Source organism: Falco naumanni, chromosome 3, assembly GCF_017639655.2.
Source record: "Falco naumanni isolate bFalNau1 chromosome 3, bFalNau1.pat, whole genome shotgun sequence".
Taxonomy (NCBI): domain Eukaryota; kingdom Metazoa; phylum Chordata; class Aves; order Falconiformes; family Falconidae; genus Falco; species Falco naumanni.
Genome location: NC_054056.1, coordinates 7618451 through 7632461, shown reverse-complemented (window position 1 = coordinate 7632461; position 14011 = coordinate 7618451). Strand labels below are relative to the sequence as shown.

Here is a 14011-nt window from a genome sequence, read left to right as displayed (position 1 = left end):
TCAGCAGTGGGAAAACCTCTTCTAGTCCAGGCAAAGGGGAGCTAAATCCCTCCTTCACTGTACTTCGCACACTCCAAGGGACTGGGGCACCAGCACAACAGGCACCTGAAAGTGGTTTTGTGCATTATGCACCCCAGAGATTCTGACAAACACCCTCCATGCTCCTCTCTGTTCCCCACTTCTGTGAAATAGAAACATTCAAAAATATTACCAATTTTCTGGCCCCGATAAAAGCTGATTAGAAGAATATGGAAAGCAGCTCCATTAAAATTCTCACCAGTAGTTTGTTTTGCTTCTCCAAATCATTTTAAATATTGCATTTAATAGAAAAATAATTTGCTCAGCTGTAAGAAACATCAATTTGCAACTTGAAGCCTTGTATATTAGCCAAAGAAGCTAATGTGTAAACATTAGCAGCTCCAACAACACATGGGGTTTAGCCAATGCAATTCCAGGGAGAGAGCAGCCAGATATTAAGACAGAGGATTTGCATAATAAGTCACTTATGCCTGATAACCTCAGTGTTTGGAAAGTGCAGGACTAGGAGAACAATATCCATCTACCAGCAACTACAGAAGACATAAATCTTTTTTTTTCCCTTTTTTTTTTTGCCTGTTAAAGACTCTTTATGGTTTTTACCTGCAGGTTCTCATGGAGGCATTAAACCTCCCGCAGCGAGTGCCCAGCTCCAGCACTGGCCCCAGGAGCCTCCAAGGGACCCCAGGCACAGCAGGGAATCAGGAGATGTGGATTCAATGCAAGCATTCCCAAGGCTGGGGAGAGCAAATACAATGGGGAAAACACGACTCTGAAGGGTTGGCAAGGGTTGGCAATGCCACGGGGCCAGCTTCTGCTTGGGCAAGGACCAGGTACGCCATGCCTCACCTTATGAGGATGCACTCAAAAGCAAAGGGGGAATAATTAATCTTTCCTTGGGGCACATCCAGCTGAAAAATGCAGTTCTCCTTCCCTCCCACCCCCTGAAGCAGCTCCCGGCGGGGGGGGGGGGATCAGCACTGCTGGGACCCAGGTGCTGCGTCACCGTGACACAGGTGCAGCCAGGCACTGTGATGCCCCAGCTGTTTCGCAGTGATGCTGTGGGGCACAAGCCAGGAGGTTTCCCCCACACACAGCTGGAGCAGACACAGGCATGTAACACCCCATCCCAGTGCTGCTCCCAGATCCAGCCAGCCCTGCTCCCTGGGAAGGACCAGCATCACTCCTCTAACACTATTTATACCCAGGTCAGGAGAGGTCCTGCAGCACAGAAACATCCTCAAGCTCCCCAGCCAGAAGGCCACTCACCTGCAACACAAGTCCTTTAATGATGAACCCTCACTTAATTAACATAGTCAGGGCTGCCTCTTAAATGCCATAGGAAGAAAAACAAGGCAGGTCTTTGGAAACCTCTGTACTGCCATTATCGATTGCTTTACTGTGCAGTTACAGCTCCTGGGCTATGGACCCACCTGGAACCTTGGAAGGGAAAAAAAAGGGGACGAAAAAGATTAAAATTAATTGAAAAAAAAAGGAGAAAAGGGGCAGGTGTGGGGGGAGTTTATTTCTCCCCCAGCTCCTTTATTACCACCAGGTCCCCATGGCCCTGCTGAAGGCTATCCCACCCCACATGCCCAGAGACACAAGGACTGTGAGCTTCGAGGGTAAAATGCTGCTTTCAGGGAACCCCTGAGGACATGGAGGTGCTCCCTTGGCACCAGTGCAGGCAGGGACAGCAGATGCCCCAGGACACAGCAGCAGCACCATAGCCCTGGGGGGCTCCAACACCAGCTCCAGAAACCATGAGGAAGACCAAGTTTTCCACACCAACCCGGTTCTGCAGGGGACAAAGATGGAGGGAACCCTCAGCCTCCCCACCCTGGAATCTCTTTCCCTGTGGGTACCATCTCTCTGCAGTGATGGATGTGGGCATGAAGGATGCAGGTGGGCTAATCCTGCTGTGATGGAACACATGGCAGCACCAGCGGGGCCTTGGGGAGGCAGCTCAGCCGGGTTATTGATGGTCTTTCAAGGCAGAGAACGGAGCAGCTTGCATTTGCAAAACCAGCCGGCAACAGGGATGCACAGTCCCCACCGTGCCCAGCATCCGCTCCCCAGCCCTCGAGGAAAATAAGAGCAGGAGGAAGAGGAGCAGGGAGGAAGGTCAGGGCAGAGCAGGAGCACATCCCAGTACAATGCAAAATCCAGGCTGACATCCTCCTCTTCCTCCCGTCGAACCAGAAAAATCCAGGAAAAGTGTCAGTCTTCCCACGTTGCTAAGGTTTAAAGGTGGCAATGCGGCTGACGCGGGCAAATCCGTCACTCACACACATGCACACCAGCATGGGGCAAGCTAAACCCTGTGCTGTTAAATGGGAGGAACAGAATCAGCCAGGAGGTTAAAGGCACCAGCAGAAACTTGCATGGGGGAATAACAAGGAGCCCTGTGCCCAGACGACCCATGTCACAGCTCTGGGGAACACACTGATTCAAGCTGGGCACCCTTTGGCCAGGTAAAGGTGGGAATAGAGCTAATCAAGCACAGAAGAGGTAAAAAAGTAAAAAAAAAGTTATCAGCAGGCATGTTTTTACCAGTCCCCCAGCTGGGCTCAGCCATCCCTGACCAGTGCTGGCTTGGGTATCCATCCATCCCTGAGGCTAGAGTAAAACCCAGCAGCTCCAGCAAACTCATCTCAGGGTCTCCACCAGCATCCCAGTGCCACCCAGTTCTCCCAGAGGTTACAACCTTTTAACTAGATAGAAACTTCCCTCAGGTCCCCCAGGTGCAGGCACCCATGCAGACATCGGGTATAAAAGCAGCTGGCACTTGGGGACAGCACACTGTAAATCCAGAGTCACAGAAGCTCGCAGATGCTTTGCCTCAACAGCTTATTTATCGCTTTTAATACCTGCCCTCGGTTGCTGGCAGCACCGGCTGCAAAGCCAGGTTTGCTTCACAAATGGTGGGGGAAAAAAAAGGAAAAAAGCAAAACCACACAAATTTCCCTTTTCTGGAAGGCTGCTGAAAGCCCGTTCCCACCCCTTTATTTTCATAGGGCCTATAAAAACTCAGCTGAGACACAGGCAGGAGCCCACCCCCTGCCCGTTTCCCATGGGATGGGCACAGGCAGGGATGCCACAGTGCTGCCGCACTGCTGAGACCTGGCAGACTCAGCGCACGGAACCGCTGGGTTTGGACCCACCTCCCCAACAGCAGAACCCCGAGTCTGGTCGCACGAGATGAACTTGCCGCTGACAGCCGGGGCGCAGGGTGGATTCACAGGCAGTGCTGGCAGCTGGCACCCACCCACCGCACATCCCGACTCCTGCCCGCCCTCCTGCTCCCAGGCAGGGACCCACTCCCCAGCCCCATGGCAGCATCCCAAACCCCCTGCTGCGGGGTGTCCCTCCCCATCCATGCAGGGGAAGGCATCGCCCACCCTGCAAACCAGAGACCCCTCCAGGGCTGGATGCTCAGCAAGCCCTGATGCGGCATCCACCCCCACCACATCCCCCCCGCAGGATGGCTCAGGACCCTCCATCCAGCTCCAAGGTCAAGAAAACTGCTGCCAAGCAGCAAGCACACAGGGCGGGGGGGGCTCACCTGCAGCACTCCCTTCATTGCCCTCAGAACCCCCCCACCACAGCTCTCACCACAGAAGATCCCACTCCTCTAACCCCCTCCCCACTACCACCACTCCAGACACCTAAAGGCTCATTCCTGGTTTTTCCTTCCCCAGCATTTTATTTTTCCTTGCTCCTGCAGACCAGGATGCAACTGCTGCCTCACCCCCACCCCACAGCCACCCATGACAGATTGCCCTACTGTTCCCACACAGGCACAGCCCCACTGGGACCCCACTTGCTGCCCTGGGCAGACAGTGTGACCAGGGCACTGTTGCTCCTACCCTGCCCCACTGCCGGGTCCCCAACCCCACAGCAGGGCTGACCTGCAACATCCTAAGCCCATGCCCTAAATACTCCGGGATTACATTAATTATGCAGCAATAACTGAAAAATATTTGTTGAGCGCCGCATGGGTGGTCAAAGAGACCTTGCAGCGGTGCTAGAAGTACACACAGCAACTTCCAACCCCATGTGAGCACCCTGCACCCCCTCCCCGCACACATCCTGCCCCAGCCACGTCCCAGCTCATAGCCCTGCCCAGCTGCAGCCACCAGCCGGGCTGGACATCCCCGGGAAGAAAGGCAGGAGATTGCTCCTAGCACAGAGAAATGCTGTTCAGAGCCAGACACGGCGAGCAGCAGCTACCCAGACAGGAGCCGGTGAGATACTAAATAAAAAGTTCAGCTAATAAAAACAGAAATAGCTCAACGCAGAGATGCGCTGCTTTAGTCTGATATTGTTATAATCCAAGGAAAGCAGGCTGATTGCTGGCTGCAGAAAAATCAATGGGACATTATCACTCAGCAGACAGCTGAAAAAACAGTAAAAAAATAAGCAGAAATAGGGGAAGACCCAGCTGGGCAGTGGCCAAACCCACACCACATCCTCATCCCCAAGGAGAGAGGTCAGAGCCTGCCCTGGCACTGGGGGGGCTTCAAAAGTCACCCCCAAGATGCTCCTTCCCCAAAGCTACACTGGAAAGCTACGGCACCCACTGGCACCAAAGCCACAGGACGAGATGTCCCAGCTGCGACTATGAGGTGCTGGCTAGGGGCAACCAGGGACCACCCGCCTCTGCCAATTCAATCGGCCAAATGGCAACACCTTGGAAATATGTGAAAAACATTTGTTCTGTAATTTCACAGGGTTGCTGACATGCCTGTCAGGCTCGATGCGCTGTCAAGGGATTGGCATGTGCTTTGCGCAGCCCATGACAGGTCCTTGTCCCCACAGGTGGGCTGCCAGCTGCCAGGGAAGGGCTTTGGAGACTCTCCCCTTGAGTGGATCTGCCTGGACTCGCTGCCCAAGTTTTAAAACCCCTGTTGTTGAACCCTCCACAACCACAGCTCAAGCTTCAGCGGGAACCACGACACCACACACGGCACAGGACAGGGCTGCACCCCAAGGAACCCCGTGGAGCATCGCCCAAAACTGCAGCAGCTCCACGGGCACCTCCACACCCACTCAAGCCCAGGCACGCCGTCTGCCTGCAATCCATCGCTCCGCGAGTGGCTGCAATGCTCCAGCCCCTCCGGCCCTTCAGAGAAAAAGCCATTTGCACCAGCTCCTGGCTGACAGCAAGACAACTCCCAGGCAGCACCCCAAAGATGAGCCCCCAGCATTGGGGGTGTCTTCTTCCAGACCAGCCACCGCTTGCCTCCCAGCAACATCCTCCTCCCGGTGACCCATCCAGCAGCTGATGGAGCGATTGCAGGGTGAAGCACACTGGACCAGAGCAGCACTTGCTCCTCAGCTGGGCTAATTGGGCTAATTAGGCTGAAGAAGGTCTCTGGCATGAAGCAGCATGCCAAGCTCAAATGCCCAGGGGCTGCCTTGGCTCATCTCCACACAGTCATCTGCGGCACCGAGCAGGGCCGCAGGGACTGTGGTCTCATTAAGATGCATCAGGTCATCAGTGTCCTTGTCCCCTTGTCCTGTCCTGGGAAAGCTCAGCGCATCTCGAGCCAGCCAGCCGCTGCATCCCAGCCACAACCCTGATTAACTTAACGATGTCAAGAAAGGTCTGACCCAGGCAGGGTTGCAGAAAGTCAAAGCAGTTTACTGGCTTGTGTAGGGCTCCCCACAGCAAGGGGGACCCCAGCACCTGGTGGGTGCCATACTGGGGCAGAGCCCAGCACCTGGTGGGTGCCATACTGGGGCAGAGCCCAGCACCTGGTGGGTGCCATACTGGGGCAGAGCCCAGCACCTGGTGGGTGCCATACTGGGGCAGAGCCCAGCACCTGGTGGGTGCCATACTGGGGCAGAGCCCAGCACCTGGTGGGTGCCATACTGGGGCAGAGCCCAGCACCTGGTGGGTGCCATACTGGGGCAGAGCCCAGCACCTGGTGGGTGCCATACTGGGGCAGAGCCCAGCACCTGGTGGGTGCCATACTGGGGCAGAGCCCAGCACCTGGTGGGGTGCCATACTGGGGCAGAGCCCAGCACCTGGTGGGTGCCATACTGGGGGCAGAGCCCAGCACCTGGTGGGTGCCATACTGGGGCAGAGCCCAGCACCTGGTGGGTGCCATACTGGGGGCAGAGCCCAGCACCTGGTGGGTGCCATACTGGGGGCAGAGCCCAGCACCTGGTGGGTGCCATACTGGGGCAGAGCCCAGCACCTGGTGGGTGCCATACTGGGGCAGAGCCCAGCACCTGGTGGGTGCCATACTGGGGGCAGAGCCCAGCACCTGGTGGGTGCCATACTGGGGCAGAGCCCAGCACCTGGTGGGTGCCATACTGGGGCAGAGCCCAGCACCTGGTGGGTGCCATACTGGGGCAGAGCCCAGCACCTGGTGGGTGCCATACTGGGGCAGAGCCCAGCACCTGGTGGGTGCCATACTGGGGCAGAGCCCAGCACAGCTGCAGAGCAGGGAAGGATGGGTTCTGCACCCACTGGGAGCCAGGGAGGTCTGCACCAGCAGAACCACCCCACTGGGGAGACTGACCAATATTGTAAGTCAAATAAACAAAAACCCCACAAAAAATAACATGACAAAATTATTCAGAGTTGCTCCAGCTGCAACACATTTACAGCCCCAGCTGCAGTAAGGGGACAACGCTCTGCTCCTCACACATCCTGGCCTGGGACGGGGGGGCTTTCCCCAGACCCCTACTATCAGCACAGGCAGAGGAGTCCCCAGGCAGCAGGGTGCACGGCAGATGTGTGTCCCTGCTCCCCCAGCAGCAATGGGACAGCCCAGCAAAGCCGCCCCCCCCCCCCCCCCCCCCCCCCCCCCCCCCCCCCCGCAGCACCAAGCTGTGGCCCCCAGATCCAGGCCAGGACACCACTGGGAAGGCAAGACAGATGCAGAAGGGGTGCCAAGCACCCACCAACCCCACCCAGCTCCTGTTTCATCAGGATCTTGAGCACTTTCAGTGTCAGAAAACAATGAATTTACAACTGAAGACAAGAGACTCCTTCCAGGTGTGAGTCTGCCAGGCACGAGGTGTGGGGGCATGCACCAAGACCCCACAGCCCCACTGAACCCCAAACAACTCCGGGAGCATCACCCTCCCGCTGCAGCCCTGCCTCTGCTCAAGCGAGTGGCTGCTCTGGCACCCCGAAGGGCAGCCACCCCACGGGAACAACCCCCACGCAGCCCGGCGAGGGGGGAGCCTTGCTGTCCCGCTCCTGCGGCCAGCAGAGCGCCAGCACCCAGATTTGGGGGGGCAGAGGCACACCAGGACAGAAGTCGGGGACAGCCCCATCCTGACTGAGCATGCCACTGCCACAAACCAAGCTACATTCATTTGCCGGGTGGGGGGCACTGGGGTGCAAAACCTGAGCCCCTGTAGGAAGCTCATGGGCTACTCTGGGACATCTGTCATCGTCCCCCCACCAGCAGCCAGGGAACAGGCAGATGCTGCAAACCAGGACCCGGAGGAGCACAAAAGCAGTCAAGGGATGAGCTGCAGTAACAACCGCCCAGCAAGCAGGAACAACCCTCTCTATTTAAAATAAATTAAAAAAAAATCCCAAAAGCGCAGCAGATGTGCGAGCCCCCCCAGCCGGTACCAGCAGCGGCTCAGGGGGCCAGGGCTGCTCGCGCAGGCAGGGGCAGGGGCTCTGCCTTGGCTTTCCAGCAGCTGGAGCAGAGCTGGACTCTGGCTCCCGATCCGGGCAGAGGGTGGAGAAACCGCCGCTGCCAGGGCTGGGAAAGCAAACGGCTCCGGGAATACCCAGGGAAGCCCCCCCAGCACACCCCAGCTCCGCAGCCCTCCTCCTCCTCCCCAGAGATGCCCTTCACCCAGCAAGGAAGAGCAGGTCCCATGTCCCCAGGACTTCTCCAGCCGGGGAAGGCCTGGGCACACAAGGCTGGCACCCCCCACCACATCACCCCCCCACGTCCATCCCAGCACAGGGAAAAATCAGCAGCTTCTGCCAGGCCACCTGCAGCGGAAAGAAAAAGCTCCATCTCCAGGACTTATTTATTTTAAGGCTGCCAACGAGGAGGCAATTAGCTCCGGGGGACAAATTGCTGGGTATTCTGCTTGTCCAGAGGAGAGAGCCTCAGTTTACCCCAGGTACAAGGGGGGGGGGGGGGGGGGGGGGCGTCTCCAGCCTTCAATGGGGGGAGTGGGATCCAGGGAAAGCCGCAAAACAAGCCCCAAGCTGCCATCGGGGAGAAGAGGAGGTTTGGGAATCTTGACATTTAATCACACAGCAACTAAAGGTTCCCAGACATATCTAATAAGACAATTATAGTGCATGTTAATAATATATTATTAAAAAGCTTATTTATGGAGGTTTAAGCAGGCAGATGGCAGGGCTGCGTCGATAAGGCTCTCCCTGCTGCATGCTTAGAGCTGGGAGGTAGCACACTGATTTACCTGCCTCTGCCTCACCAGCCCCTCATGCTTAACCCTTGCATGGCTGCCAGAAGCAAAGCAGCAAATCCCTGGGGGGTGCAGCCAGAAGAGGGCTGTGATGGTGCACTTTGGGGTGCTCAGGGCTCTCAGCCCCTCTGCAGAGGGAGGATGGGGTGATGGGTTACACGCGATGGAAAAGCTCCATCCCAGGTGCAGTCAGGGGAGAAAAAAGCCCAACATCAACAGGCAGCAGGGAGGTCATCACAGCCAAGGCAGGGGTCAAAGCCACCAAAATGCATCTGCTTTTGTCTTCCAGGAGGTGTCCTTACCGCCCCCCCACCCTGCCTGGGGGGGGCAGGGGCTGATTCTGCTGGGTGCTGCTCTGGGAAAGCTGGAATGGGGTGGTTTTGTCTTAGTTTGGATAGCAAAGGGGAAAATGTGCAGCTCGAGCCAGGAGGTGACTCACCAGGATCCCTGTTCCCAAGGCCAGGGCAGGTCCAAACACCAAGAGGAAAAACAAGGAAGAGGAGTTTTGGAGCAAGAAGAGGCCAAAAATGAAGCAAATGCAACTCTAAGCCTTGAGGAGAGGGGGAGGGAACAGGCTTTGCCACCCTCCACCCTGGAGCTGCAGAGAAGGGGCCAGAGGCATGGGCCCACCCAGGAGCATCAGCATCACTCACAGTATCCCTCAGTTCTGCTTCACCCCTGCAGACAGCGAAGATCTACCACGCTCCAAGGCATGGAGAGGGGACACTGGAGAGCCAGGGGCTTGGGAGCAGAAAACCTCTGCCCTGGGCAAACTTGGGCATGTCAACAGGGTTTTCCGGAGCATCCCAGTGCAAGAGCCTGCGGCTGTTCACACTGTCTGGGTGCTCTGGGAAAGGCCATGGCACACCCAGGGCGTTAAAACACACACCTAGGAGCAAGCATCAGAATGAGACTCTTCCCTGGCACAGCAGAACGGGCAGGAGAAAAAAAAAATCCAAGGCTGAAACAAGCTGACAAGGAAAACGCAATGCTCCTGCATGTTTTACATGTTTGGTGAAGGTAGGGTGGGGATAAAAAAAATGCCCTGGCAAGGGAGAGCCCATCAGCAGCCAGGCAGAGGGAAATAAACACTGGGCAAAACACTGACAGTCCCCAGCACCGGTGCAGGGGGCTGCCAGCAGCACGCAGGGACAGCCCCCCCACGCCAACCCCCAGCCAGCCCCTGCACTGGGACACACAGAGCATCCATCCCCCCTCACTCCTCTGAGCCTCCCCCCCCCCCCGCCCCCGCCCTCCGCTGATGAAGATGCTGCAGTTAACGGCCGGCCGGGGCAGCGGGACGCCAGGCGGATTTGTTCCACTCCCCAACCCCAATCCCAGCCCTGGGGACAGCATCTGCTCTGCCATTCCCATTCACTCAGCCGAGACAACACAGTCACCCTGAGGTCAGGGTCACCCGTGCCGCCTCCTGCCAGCCTGCAAGGACTGTCCCTGGGGGGTGACGAGACCCTCAGGTGGTCCCAGCCCTCCAGCACCCCAGCGAGGGGCTCATCCAACACAACCAGCCCACCCCCAAACCAGTCTAGTGCCACCAGAGATAGCACCAACCCCAGGCTGGGGCTCCCCAGCAGCACCAGCCTCCTGAAGTGGAAGCTGCAAACCCAAATATTTTATTTGCTTAATTGCCACTAACGCAGTCAAACCCAAGTGCAAACAGCTTCCGCATGATTACGGCGGGAGTGCCACGCAGCGCTGGCAGCTGCAGGTGTGTGTCCCCACAGCATGTCCCTGCAGCCCAGGAGCATCGGGGGGACACAGGCTGGGGTACTCCTGGGCAGCAACTTACTGCTGGAGTGTCGGGGTGCGTGGGTGCAACACAGAGGCGCAGAGCTGCACCCGTTCCTAGCAGGGGAAGGCAAAAGGAGGAGGAAAAAGAGCTCAGCCTGTAAAACCCGCTGCCCCGTGGCCCAGCGAGCCAGCCTGCCCTTAGCTGCAGGCTTCTTAGCAAGGGGAAAGGCTCCATGTTTTATTGCAAAGAGCCCAGCAGTTTGGGACACACCAGTGCCAAGTGGCAGGTCCCTGTCACGGCCAGCTGACACCACAAGAGCACCAGGGACCACTCCGTTTAAAGGGTCAGCAAGTGCCTTGCAACACCACCCCGGCCTCCGCAGCGCAGGCATGCACCGACAGCTTAGTCCCTGCGAAATCTAACGAATTGCAAAAGTTTGCATGCTGCAGGAGGGAGCAGAGAGCACCCCGAGCCAGCGGGGAGGCTGGGTCCCGGGCACCCAGCTTCTCCCCCACCTCCCCGCTCAGCCACTGGCATGCCCTGCCTGTTCCCCCACCCCTAGACAGGATCATCCTACACCCCTTCTTTGCAAGGGAGTGTCAAGAAAACCACCCATCTTCCAAACACCCACCAAGACAAGCAGCTGGTGCTCCCCCTGACTGGCTCCAGGGTCCCTGTTGACCCCAGAGCACATGCAGATGGCTTAAATTTATTTATTTATTTTTAGCAGCACTGCCTGCGGTGCAGCCCCCAGGCCCACAGGGATGAGAGCCTGGCCATGTCCCCGCAGCCAGCCAAGCCACACTAGCAGGAGCAAATGCTGCGATTCACATAAAAAGCAGCATGCAACAGAGGTGGGGGGCTGGAAGCAGACACCCCACCCCCCACCTCCAGCCGAACCCAGCCCCTCCGGCTCCACCGCGGAGCTGAGCCTGCTCTGCACCTACCAGGGAAACACAGGAATCAACACACTCCCCATTTACACCAGGAGTGGGCTCGATCCTGCCCCTTGCAAATGCCATCTTGTAGGCAAGGATGCCTATAGAGGGGAAAGGGTTTGCTGGGGAGGGGGTGCCTCCCCACAAAGTCCCCCCCAAGTAACACTGGGTCCTCAATGCTGTCCTCCAGCCCCTCGCAGGCTGCAGCGGCTCAGCCGTGACAGCCAGAGACGCACACAGCCCGGGACTGGGGAGCAGCGCAGCTCAAGACCTCCGCACTGACACCCGGGGTGGGGTTGCTGAAGCCCCTTCCTCTGGGGGAGGACGCCGAGCCCCTCACCAGCAGCGTGCCTCAGTTTCCCTACTGCCTCCTTGCTCTGGCCTGAAGCACGGGGCTGCTCTGTCCACAGATCAGCACCTCCCCCCACACCAGCACACAACTCCCCCCCCCAGCTGCCCCAGAAAAATCTAAGCTCGCTCCCCCTCCATCTCCTCCACTGTGCACAAGCCATGGGGAGCTTCCGCTGCTCCGTATCCCCCCAACCCACCCTCCCTACCACCGCATGGGTCTGCCTTTTTTTGCTTTCTGCTGATGGGTGCCACCATTTATAATTTTTGGAGAGAAGCCACCACCCAAAAAAAAAAAAAATCAATGCACCAACATAGGGGCTGCATGCAGGTGAGCTGCTTCGTTTTAAAGGTAAAAAAAATTGAAGAATCGGGCAAAAACATACCTTAACGCACCAAGCATCACCCGAGCACTGGCAGCTGCACCACGAGGGTCCCCTCGGAGCACGGCACCAGGTCCCCTCTCCCCTGTGCCTCAGTTTCCCCCAGCCCAGAGCACTCGCAGCCCCCGGCAGCACCCCAGGAAGCCCAAACACACCCCACCACCCCGCGCAGCACCCAAGCCCCTGCCCCCCAAAGGGCTCGGGAGCCAGCAGTGCCCCCGCACCCTGCCCCAACCCACCGCCCACCCCCGGCTTGTAGGGTCCAGCCGTGCTCCCGACCAGCAGGAGAGGGGACAGGGGGGCGACGAGGGGGGGAGGACACACAGCGCTAAGCTGCTCAGGGGAAAGGAGAGGGGAAAAAACAATTCAATCGATTGTGAAAATAAAATAAAGAGACGGTGCGTTGGTCAAACTCTAATTACACCCCCGTCACACGGGAGCCGGGGAGGCTGCCAGCGCGGAGCGGGCTCGGCCGCCACCTGTTCCTGCCCAGGGACCCCCGGTAACTCACCCGGGTCCCGCCGCCCCCCTGCCCCCCCGGGGCCCCCGGCCCGCGCCCCCCCCGCTGCGCCGCGGCGAAGTTCCCCTTCCCGGGGCTGCAGGGAGGGGGCACACGGAGCGCCCCACGGTACCGGGAGCCGGGGGAGGGGGGCTCAGCTCCAGCCGTGCAGACACGGGGGGTGCCCCTCCCCACCCCGCGCTCCACCGCCGGTGTCCCGAACGCGACAGCCGCTCGCTCGCCCGGACGAAGCCACCTCGCACCGGGACTCCCGGCATTGCCCCGCCGGCGGGAGGGCTGCAAACCGCGCACCCCGAGCCCGCAAGCACCCCGAAGCACAGCTCCCCCCCCCCCCCCCCCCCCCCCGTTCCTACCGGCGGGCGTCTCGGTGTCCAGCGCGCAGACCCGCAGGGCGAGGGCGAGCAGCAGCGCCCGGGCACTTCGCATGTTGCGGCCGGGCCGGGGAAGGGGGGGGAGGGGGGGGGCGGGGACGGGGGGGCCCCCGCGGATCCGGCGCGGCGGCGCAGCGGGGCACGCGCGCCCGCCCCGCGCCTCAAATACCGGCGGCCCGCGCGGCGGCGGCTCGCTCCGCCCTGACGTCACCGCCGCGCGGGCCCCGCCGCCACCGCCGCCACCGCCGCCACCGCCGCCACCGCGGGCGGGCCGGGGGCGCCCCCTGCCGGCCGCCGCGCGCACACGCTCGGCGAGCCCCGCCCCCGCGCAGGCGGAGGGGGGGAGTCCCGGTGACTGTGGGGGTGGAGGGGGGGGGGGGCACGGTAACGGGAGGGGCTTCCCGGTACCGGGGGAAGCGGGGGAGGGAGCCCGCGAGCGCTGGTTGCTTGAGGGTTGCGGCGGAGGCTGTGGGTGAACTGGGGGTGGTGGTGCTAGGGGTGACCCCCCGGTGCAGGAGAGGGCATGGCTGCGGGGGGGGCACGGCTGCAGGGGTCCCCGGTTGCAGGGGAGTCCCCGGTTGCACGGGGGTTCCGGGCTGCAGGAGAGTCCCGGTTGCAGTGGGGTGCACGGCTGCAGGGGGTGTCCCAGGTTGCAGGGGGGATGTGGGGGGTCCCTGGCTGCAAGGGGGTGCAAGGCTCTGGAGGGTCCCTGCAAACAGGGTGGGTGCCTGGCTGCAGGGAGGGTCCCCAGGGGTCAAGGCCGGTGGGTCCCCACTAAGCTGGAGTGAATCTGGGGGGGGTCACCAGCTGCAGAACGGGTGCTGGGGGGAGGCAGGCAGGGTTATCGGGGAGGGAGGGATGCTGCAGGTGGGGCGGGTGCAGCAGGACCGTGCGGGGCTTCTGCACCTCGCAGAGCTGAGAAAAGGGGGGTGACTGCCCCCAGCCCCTCGGGTGCCTCCAGCCCCCCGAGGCTGCGTGGGGCAGAGCCTGGTCCCCCTGGGCTGGGCACTGGGGACAGTGGAGACAGAGCCTCCTGCCCACCCTGGGGGGTCCTCAGACCCCGAACCTCCCCCCAGTCCTCCACCCCAAGCTAGGTGTCCTCAAGGGACAGGGACAGACCACGTTGTCCTACAGGATGGTGACATGGAAGCCCGGACTGAGCTGTGCAGGGCTGGTGGTGGCCCATGGGACCCCAGTGGCACACAGCAAAGCCACCATCCCCGGCGGGGAGGGAGGTGTGG

General features: G+C 59.9%; 1 protein-coding gene across 4 annotated transcripts in view; it reads right to left on the bottom strand.

The window, feature by feature from the left end:
* Nucleotides 1–12883, bottom strand: part of PTPRU (protein tyrosine phosphatase receptor type U) — a 71210-nt gene extending 58327 nt beyond the window's left edge. For all 4 annotated transcript variants that reach the window (XM_040587320.1, XM_040587321.1, XM_040587322.1 and 1 more), the window contains exon 1: nt 12753–12883. In XM_040587320.1, the coding sequence (XP_040443254.1) occupies nt 12753–12825 (73 nt within the window). In that variant the 5' untranslated portion in view covers nt 12826–12883. The remainder of the gene's footprint in view (nt 1–12752) is intronic.
* Between the last annotated feature and the right edge of the window lie 1128 nt (nt 12884–14011).